Source organism: Myotis davidii, unplaced genomic scaffold (assembly GCF_000327345.1).
Source record: "Myotis davidii unplaced genomic scaffold, ASM32734v1 scaffold1248, whole genome shotgun sequence".
NCBI lineage: Eukaryota > Metazoa > Chordata > Mammalia > Chiroptera > Vespertilionidae > Myotis > Myotis davidii.
Genome location: NW_006299026.1, coordinates 308,158 through 318,817, shown reverse-complemented (window position 1 = coordinate 318,817; position 10,660 = coordinate 308,158). Strand labels below are relative to the sequence as shown.

Sequence of the window (10,660 nt, the reverse complement as noted above, 5' to 3'; positions counted from 1 at the left end):
GGGTGGGGGGGCGTAAGGGAGGAGGCCTGATTGAGGCCGGCAATCAAATCTCTGAGTAGCAAACTTGGGATGACGGCAGCTGGGACAATGGCTCCTCTTCCCCAGTTCAGGAGGGTCCATAAAGGTGGGAGGCCTGATAGAGGCCAGCAATCAAGTCACCCGAGTAGGATTCAGAGGCAAGCCCAGGTTGAGCTGCCACTGCCTACTGCAATCCGAGTAGCAAACTCAGGGTGACCAAAACCGGAGCAATGGCTCCCCATCCCCATGGAACCCTCCCAGGTTTCCGGCACCAAATGTTAGGTTGCTGAAGGAGGAACGCACGAGGCCAGAATGGTGAGGGATTACAAATTTATTTGATCATCCACACATCAGGTGGCTCAGCCTGGATGGCTCCAGCACCCAGTGATGGGAGTCAGTGGTTTTTAAAGGACTTTTGGTGGGCTTTTTCTGGGTGGGGAATTCTCTGTGCAGGTCCAGAGGGGAGAGACAATCAAATGTAATCTCATCAAGTAAAGTGTGGTCTCAGCAAAAGGGAATGTCCATAGTGAAATGGCCTAAAAGTCAGTTCCTAGAGGGAGGGGTATCGATTTAATTATTTAATCAGACCTAACAGTCTAGTTTCATTTTTTTGTATGTACCTGTCTAATTTTCCCAGCACCATTTATTTAACCAGAAATGAAAGAGGTGAAGTAATAACTGAGCACACGGTAATACAAAGGCTCATAAAAAATACTATGAATGACTATATTCCAACAAACTAGACAATCTGAGCAAAATGGACATAGTCCTAGAAAAATACAATCTTCCAGTACTCAATCAGGAAGAATCAGACAACCTGAGTAGGCTGATAACTACAATTAAATTGAAGCAATAATAAAAAAAATCTTCCAACAAACAAAAGCCCTGATCCAGGTAGCCTCACAGGGGAGTTTTATCAAACATTCAAATAAGATCTAACACCTATCCTCTTCAAACTATTTCAAAAAATTAAAGGGGAAGGAACATTTCCAAGCTCTTTCTATGAGGTGAGCATTACCCTAATTCCAAATCCAGATAAATACACTACCAAGAAAGAGAATTACAGACCAATATCCCTGATGAACATAGATGCTAAAATCCTCAACAAAATATTAACAAATCAGATCCAGTGTTACATTAAAAAAATCATATACCATTACCAAGTGGAATTTATTCAGGGATGCAAGGCTGATACAATATTTGCATATCAATTAATGTGATACACATTGCAAGACAAAAATCACATGATAATATCAATTGATGTCGAAAAAGCATTCGACAAAATCCAATACCCTTTTTCATAAAAACTCTCAGCAAAGTAGGAATAGAGGGATCATACCTCAACATAATAAAAGCCTTACATGACAAACCTACAGCCAACATCATACTCAATGGGCAAAAACTAAAATCATTTCCCCTAAGAACAGTAACAAGACAGTGATGTTTTCTTTCACCACTCTTGTTCATCATAGTACTGCAATTCCTGGCCATAGCAGACAGCAAAGAAGAAATAAAAGGTATCCAAACTGGAAGGGATGAAGTAAAACTCTCATTATTTGCAGATGACATGATATTGTACATAGAAAACCTTAAAGACTCCATAAAAAAAAAACCAACTAGATTTAATAAATGAATTTCGCCATGTGGCAGGATACAAAATTAACACTCAGAAACCTGGTCCTTTTTATACACCAATAATGAACTCTTAGAAAGAAAAACTAAAAAACAATCCTATTTATAATTGCAACAAAAATAATTAAGATACTTAGGAATGAACTTAACCAAGGAGGTAAAAGACTTGTACTCGGAAAACTACAGGACATTGAAAAAGATATAGAAGTATAAACAAATGGAAGAACATACTATGTTCATGGATTGGTAGAATCAACATCATTAAAATGTCCATACAGCCCTGACCAGTTTGGCTCAGTGGATAGAGCGTCAGCCTCCAGACTCAAGGGTCCCAGGTTCAATTCCGGTCAAGCGCATGTACCTTGGTTGTGGGCACATCCCCAGTAGTGGGTGTGCAGGAGGCAGCTGATCAATGTTTCTCTCTCATCGATATTTCTAACTCTCTATCCCTCTCCCTTCCTCTCTGTAAAAAATCAATAAAGTATATTTTAAAAAAATGTCCATACAAAGCAATCTATAGATTCAGTGCAATCCCTATTGAAATACCAACAGCATATTTCATAGATCTAGAAAAAATACTCCAAACATTTATATGGAACCAAAAAAGACTCTGAATAGCCACAACAATCTTGAGAAAGGGGGACAAAGTTGGAGGAATCACAATACCAGATATCTATCTATCTATATAAGAACCTAAGTGACCATCACAACCAAATAGACGACCAAAGGCATTGGCAGCAGGGGGCAGAGCACAGAACATGATGGAGCAGGTGAGCAGGGGAGCCAGACCAAAGTGGGGCACCAGTTGCTGTCATTCGGGTGAGCCTCTGGTGGTTACTGAAAATTCTTTGCTCCCGAGTGCCACCACAGTGCTGCCTGGCGCTCGCACCTGCTGCTGGCGCTGGCCCCACCTGCACCTGCTGCCTGTGCCTAGTGCCAGCCCCGATAGCTCAGTGCCATCAGCAGGTGCGAGAGGTGGCTGCCAGCCCTAAGTGCCCCTGAGGGCTTCTCCAACTCCCCCTGCTCCTGAGGGGCAATCGAGGCAGCAACCGCCACTAGCATCCGCTGATGGCTTCAGCCCCCGCTCTTACCCGCTGCTGGTGCTGGCCCCAGTTGCTCTGCACCATCAGCAGGTGGGAGCCGGGCCAGGGCCATCAGCGCATGGGAGCTCAATTAATATTTGACAAAGGAGGCAAGAGCATACAATGGAGTATAGGCAATCTCAGTGTATTTTTAGAGCGTAACAGATAACCTAACCTTACAACTCTTAGGAAGCTGGAGAAAAGGCAGAGGGAGAAAAGCTACAGGCCTCCGTGGCTTGTTCCCAAGACTGGAGCAACCCCTGGGCTTCCGGCTTTAGTGTAAAAGTGCAATTTTTTCCTTTACAAGGGGAGAGTGGCCCTGCCTCTTCTGCAGCCTGCTTAAGGGCACCTCTGCATTTCTGACCCTCCAGGAGGAGGACTTAAATGATTTCAGGAGGACTTAAGGACCAGTTAAAATATTTATTTTCCCATATTTTTCTTTCTGAGTAGAATCCTTATGATGTAACAACATGAAAGCTTGCACATAAGAAATCTTATTCCTATTTACCAGACCTTTGGCTAAACAATTCTAAGTAATCATTGACTTAAACTGACCAGTTAACTAAAATACAACCTAATGGGCCCTCTGATGGAACCAAGACCAAGCTGCTTGATTTGAAACAGAAACAAAAACAAAATCTAAGACAAAGAAGAAGTTAAAAGAAATGAGTTACAAAACAGCAATGATCAAAGAAAATCCCTAAAAGATAATAAAACAAAGAGCAATTTAAAAAATATATATATTTTATTGATTACAGAGAGGAAGGGAGAGGGAGAGAGAGATAGAAACATCAATGATGAGAGAGAATCATGGATAGGCTGCCTCCTGCACGCCCCCCACTGGGGATTGAGCCCGCAACCCAGGCTTGTGCCCCTTGCCGGAATCAAACCCGGGACCCTTCAATCCGCAGGCCCATGCTCTATCCACTGAGCCAAACGAGCCAGGTAAAACAAAGAGCAATTTTAACCAAAGTTTCATTTCAGACAGAGGGGAACTCTCAGACAGAACCTGATTTCCTCTTATGGAGGAACTGGGACTAAAGTCACAGAGTCTTATCCCCTGCCAGAACGGTACTGCAGATGATTTGTTGCAGAGTCCCAAATGGCTAAAAAGCCCAGATGGCAGTTATCGAGGACTCCCAGCATGCACACCAGTTTGACTTACCCAGTCAGACTTAGAGTCCATCCACTCCCCCAGAGAAGTGTTTTCTTTCACCCACTAAACTTTTCAGGTGGTGGATGCCTTGAGATAGAGAGTAGGGAGAGACCCGGAGGAAAAAAAAATTAGCAGTTGCTGGGAAGTTCCTGTAATCCCTGCCACGGGGTCAACCCATCACAAGCAGCTGGGACCACCAGCTAAGTGAGACATGCCCCTATTTTCAAACAAATAAACTAAGCAATAAAGACACATCAAACAATAACCAACAAAAACACTCTTTTATACAATGTTTACAGGTGTGCACAACAGACAGACATGATTATTATGGATTACCATGCCCTCCTATCTGTATAGCCACAGAACCAGACAGAATGTCTTGCGTTAGGAAGCCAACTGAAGCAGAGCAATGCTTTGACCTGGAGCTGGTGTGGTTCAGAGACCAGGCAAGGACCATGGAGGATCTTTTGCAATCTGGAGCTGATCAGGTTCAACCCAGATGGTGGGCGGCAGATGCTACCCATACCCATAAAAAGAAATGCTCAATTCAACTTAAGTCAAACAACAGGGGATTGTCAGAACCAAAAGTGTAACACAATAGGCAGTCAGTGGGATCTCAGGTATTTACCCTAAGAAAGGTCTCACTTTTCAGTCCTCCTGCAGTTGCTGAAATTGAAACCAACCACAAAATCAAGTCCATCCCTGCCTGTAACCACTGAGCCAATAAGCAGAGACAAGGTTGGATCATTTATGAGTGTTTTTTCATATTGCCAGCAATATGGAGTGAGCAGCAGGTATGACATCCTAAAAAACCTGCTCTCTGACATTTCATTTAAAATATATATATATTATTGATTTTTTACAGAGAGGAAGAGAGAGGGATAGAGAGTTAGAAACATCGATAAGAGAGAAACACTGATCAGCTGTCTACTGCACACCCCCTGCTGGGGATGTGCCCACAACCAAGGTACATGCCCTTGACTGAAATCAAACCTGGGACCTTTCAGTCCGCAGGCCAACACTCTATCCACTGAGTGAAACCGGTGAGGGATGACATTTAATTTTAAATAAATTCTTATATAGGGTTAGTGGGTGGGAAAAAAAAATCTAAAGTAAGTGAATTCCAAGGGTCTGGCTTCTTTCATTTTTCTTGCAAAGATTAGCCCCAGAATGTTGCAAAGATTAGCCAGGAACACTGTCTCCCTTCATATTAGTTCTGTCCTTGATCTGGGCTCTGGGCTGCCTTATCTTTAGAGCCTGTTCTTGTAACATTTCCTTCAGTTTCCCAGAGTCTTTAAGAAAATCTCTTATTTATAGTAAGTAGCTATTAAACACCTGTGATTCTATTGCTACTACATGCTCCCCTCCATCACTTCCATTTGTTTGTATATTCTATGTATTTTAAATGTCCTATAATTTTCCCAGTACAGGTCTTTTACCTCCTTGATTAAGTATATTCCTACGTATTTTTTTTTACTAGAGGCCTGATGCATGAAATTCATGCATTGGGGAGTGTCCCTCAGCCCGGCCTGCACCCTCTCCAATATGGGACCTCTCCCCATCCCGCTTTCTCTCTATCACCATACTATTGTCTGTGACTATGTGTCATATATGTATGACTACACTGTATATAGAGTGTTTATTCCATTCACCTTTTTTTTTTCACCAAGCCCCTATACCAGCCTTCATTCTGACAGCTATCAGTCTGTTAACTGTGTCTATGTTTCTGTTTTCTTTAAGTTATTTTGTTGATTAGATTCCATATATAAGTGACATCATATGGTATTGGTCTTTCTCTAACTGGCTTATTTCACTTTGCCATTTTTAATTGGATTGTTTATTTTTTCTGGTGTTTAGTTGTATAAGTACTTTATAATTTTGAATATTAACCCTTTATCAGATGTACCATTGGCAGACATTTTCTCCCATTCAGTGGGTTATCTTTTCATTTTTTTGATGGTTTCCTTTGCTATGCAAAACTTTTTAGGTTGAAGTAAGTCCCTTTTGTTTGTTTGTTTTTTATTTGTTTCCCTTGCTTGAGAAGATATATCAGAAAAATATAGCTATGAGAAATGTCTGAGATATTAGTTTATTATTTTTCTGGTTTTGCAACTTTTAAATAAATCTTTATTGTTGAGCCCTACCCGGTTTGGCTCAGTGGCTAGAGCATCAGCCTGCAGACTGAAAAGTCCCAGGTTCGATTCTGGTCAAGGGCACATGCCCAGGCTGTGGGCTCGATCCCCATTAGGGGGCATACAGGAGGCAGCCAATCAATGATTCTATCTCATCACTGATGTTTCTATCTCTCCCTCTCCCTTCCTCTCTGAAATCAATAAGAAGATATTAAAAAAGAGAGAGAGAGAGATGGGAGGGAATTAAAGGATGCCACCCCAAAATACATGTGCCTCTGGCATTTTGACTATTTTGAATGCGAAGCACTTGAAAACAACAGATTTTTTTAAAAGGCATCCTGTGCAATTACAAATCTTTATTGTTGAAAGTATGGCATATGTCCCTCTTTTCCCCCACTGACCTCTTCTACCCACCCCCACCCCCTGCACCAGGCCTTCACCACTCTATTGTCCTTATCCAGGGAATCTATATATATAAAAGGCTAAGTGACCATCCGACCATCTGACCGGAAGCTATGATGTGCAATGACCAACAGGGGCAGACAATCAACACAGGAGCTGCCAAGCTGTAGTGACTTGGCAGCAGCGGTTCTCAGGTGACATACTGTGGAACCAGAGAGGAGGGAGCCTGATTCTGGGTTGTGTCACCTGAGAACTGCCCTCTCGCAATCCAGGACCCCTTGAGGGATGTCACAGTGCCAGTTTCAGCCTGATCCCCACAGGCCAGGCTGAGGGACCCCACCTGCTGGAAGGACCCCACTCACTCCGCAGACACCCTTCGAGCCGTAGCACCACCTCAGCTGTAGCTGGCCAGGGAGGGACCATGGGAGGTTGGCTCCAGGGCATATCTGGTCTGTCTTGCCCAGTCCCACCTTGCCTGCCACCTTCTAATTAATTTTCTCTCAATGTGTACGGATCACTGCACTGGGGCACTAGTATGCATATACGCATAGAAGTTCTTTGGTTGATCTCTTCCTACTAATACACCACCCCCACCTTCCCTCTGAAATTTAACAGTTTTTTTCCATGCTTCTATGTCTCTGGATCTATTTTATCAGTTTATTTTTATTAGATTCCACATATGAGTGAGATCATGTGACACTTGCCTTTCTCTGACTGGCTTATTACACTTAGCATAATACTCTCCAGGTCCATCCATGCTGTTGCAAATGGTAAGAGATCCTTCTTTTGGTCATGGTGTATGATCTTTCTAATGTAATTCTGGATCAAATTTGCTAGAAATTTGTTGAAGATTTTAGCATCTATATTCATCAGAGATATTGGCCTGTAATTCTCTTTCTTTGTAATGTCTTTATCTGGTTTTGGGATTAGGGTACTGCTGTCTTCAAAGAAAGAGCTTGGAAGTGTTCCTTCCTCTTGAAATTTTTGGAATAGTCTGAGGAAGATAGGTTTTAGTTCTCCTTTGAATGTTTGCTAAAACTCTCCTGTGAAGCCATCTGGTCCAGGGCTTTTGTTTGCTGGAAGTTTTTTTTTTTATTACTGCTTCAATTTCCTCCATAGTTATAAGCTTATTCAGATTTTCTTATTCTTCCTAATTGAGTATGAAAGGTCATATTTTTCTAGGAATATGTCCATTTCTTCTAGGTTGACTAGTTTGTTAGAATAGAGTTGGTCATAGTATTTTTTTTTTTTTTTTACAATTCTTTGTATTTCTGTGGGGTCTGTTGTAATTTTGCCTCTTTCATTTCTGATTTTGTTTATTTGGGTCCTCTCTCTCTGCTTCTTGGTGAGCCTGGCTAGAGGTTAATCAACTTTGTTTATCCTTTCAAAGAACCAGCTCTTTGTTTCATTGATCTTTTGTATTGTTTTGGGGTTTTTTTTTGGTCTCTCTTTCATTTATTTATTCTCTGATCTTTATTATTTCCCTCCTTCTGCTCACTCTGAGCTTTTCTTGTTGTTCTTTTTCTAATTCATCAAGTTGAAGAGTTAGATGGTTTATTACCAGTGTTTCTTGTTTTTTGAGGTAGGCCTGTAATGCTAAGAACTTCCCTCTCAGGACTGCTTTCACTGTGTCCCATAGATTTTATATTGTTGTGTTTTCATTGTCATTTGTTTCCAGGATGTGTTTCATTTCTTCTTTGATCTCTTTGGTAACCAAATCATTGTTTAATAGTATTTCAATCTTCTTGAATTTGGGGAGACTTTGCCCATGTCCCAATATGCGGTCTATCTTTAAAAATGTCCCATGTGCACTTGAGAAGAATGTATATTCTGTAGCTTTGGGGTAGAATGTTCTGAAGATGTTGATTAAGTCCATCTTATCTAGTGAGTCATTTATGATTGCTGTTTCTTTGCTGATTATTTTTTTGTCTAGAGGATTTATCCCGTGATGTTAATGAATTTTTCTGACATATTCCATGCCCCCATTTCATTTAGTTCTCTTTCTGGTGATTCTTCCTTTTCTTTCCTGTGGGGGCTGTTTCATTGTCCCCCCATTTTTGCTATCACCAAAGGGTCTAGGCACTGAGTTGCATGGGATTTGTGTCGCTGTGGTGAGTCAGCAGGAGTGTTGTGTGCACCAAGAGTCTCAGAAGTGAGTCTCGGGAGAGTTCAAGCGTGAGGACATGTGGCCACAGGGGTTGGTGGTAGCTCCGTGTGTGCCAAGAGTCACAGTAGAGTTCAGGCGCCAGGATGCATGGAGCTTGTGCTGCTGCTGCAGATCGGCAGGAAGGGGACACTCTGGGACTCCCTGGAGCCCGAGGCCAGAAAGGCTGGATTCCTGGAGTCCATGGGTCTGTGCTACAGTAGCAAGTCTTTATCCTGAATGGCTGTAGAGTCCCAGGTTGTGTCTGAGGGCAGTCTGTGTGGTGGTAAGGCTGGGATCCTTGTCACAGAAGCTCTGCCCTTCAAGATGGCATGGTTTCTGTGCCAATGCCTGCTGCCCAGGATTGCTTTCAGTGGTAGTGGGGCTTCCCATCTAAGAGAGCCTGGTCCACCAACCCCTGAAAGTCCTTCAGGATCTAACTGTTCCTCACTCAGACAAACACACACCATACAGGCCTACACACTCCCCTTTCACTCCCTCACTCACTCACACTCTCTCCCTCACTGCCCACCTCCATCTTAGGATCTGTGGAATTTAATTCCTATATGACAAATTTGTGAATGATTCTATATTTGTATATATTTCCTCATGAAATTGAATAATTTCTCATTTTCAGTCCCTTTTTGAAAAAATGTTTATTCAATGAATGAATGAATGAATGAATGAATGAATGAATATAGTGTCACTTCCCAGCCTGATGTATTAGTCAAGATGGCCCCTGTTGTTCTATGAAAGCAAACTAATCCAAAATTTGATTGGTTCAAAATCACAAAGGTTTATCTCTTGCCCATGGTATATATCCAACTGCACATCAGCAGGAGGATTTTTTTATTATAGCCACTTAGGGTTGCGGGCTGGCAGATTAGCCATCATCTCAAACACTGCTGATCATTATGCCAGAAAAACAAAGATCTATGGAGAGTTTCACCACATCAGGTAAGTGCTCTAGCTTAGAAAGTACCAACATCATTTCCTTTCTCAAATCCTTGACCAACCTCCTGGCCCAACTTAAGCACAAGCTTATCCAGGAAGGAAAATCTACTATGTGTCTGAAAGGGGCAAGAATCAGAAATACCTGGTGAATAGCATTAATAACTACTATACCTTGTTAACTGAGACTAATGCATTGCTTCTCTTTTTAGACTCTGAGCACCCTGAAGATATTGACAAGCAACATTTCTGGTATATACTACTGCATAGCTATGAACAAGGTTGGCATTGATGAGAGAAGCATACATTTCTATGTCTCAGGTAAATTCTGAACTGGGGAGGATAAAGCAGACAGGGCTGGTCTTCTATGATGTGATTAGAAATGCATGAAAAATATACCTTTTCTCAGCCAGCTCAACTCCAGGACTGCAAAGTTGACTGAAAATCTGTAATATATAGCTCATTTTTTGAGGTTAAGGCAGAATTTGGCTGAAATGCAAATATCCTAGAAGGGGCAACACATTAAATTAGTATAAAAGATTAACACTTTAGCAAGAATCTGATTGTTATAACTTTCTTTTGTTTTTAGATTAATTTATAATATTTCCAGCTCCCTCACATCATGATTTAATTTGCTTCTTTCAATGTCTGGTTAAAATTAGGTGTTAGTCAATAATCTAGATGATAGATGATAGAATAAAATCTCAGAAATTGATATCTAAACTTGTGCAGGACTAAATTAATTTATTATAATTTTATTTACTTTTAAAATAAATTTATTGGGTGACATTAGATTAATAAGATTATATACTTTTTGAGGGTAAAATTCTATGATATATCATCTGTATAAGGCATTGCATGACCACCACCTAAAATCAAATCATATTCTGTCACCATATAGTTCACCTCCTTTATCCTTTACTACCCCTCAGCTCCCTTCCTTCTGGTAACCAGAATACTGTTGACTGTGTCTATGAGTCTTTATTTATTTCCTTTGTTCATTTGTTGCTTTCAGTTTTATATATCATACTAGATGCCTGGTGCAGGAAACTCATGCATGGGGGAGGGGGGTGTCCCTCAGCCCAGCCTGTACCCTCTCCAATCTGGGAACCCTTGAGGGATGTCTGACTGTCCATTTATGCCC

General features: G+C 41.4%; 1 protein-coding gene across 1 annotated transcript in view; it reads left to right on the top strand.

The window, feature by feature from the left end:
* The first annotated feature begins 8,672 nt into the window (after positions 1-8,672).
* The window catches only part of LOC102755891 (vascular endothelial growth factor receptor kdr-like), a 168,141-nt gene continuing 166,153 nt past the window's right edge, over positions 8,673-10,660 (top strand). The window contains exons 1-2 of the mRNA XM_006774601.2: positions 8,673-8,765; positions 9,729-9,837. Coding sequence (XP_006774664.2) covers positions 8,673-8,765; positions 9,729-9,837 — 202 coding nt within the window. The remainder of the gene's footprint in view (positions 8,766-9,728; positions 9,838-10,660) is intronic.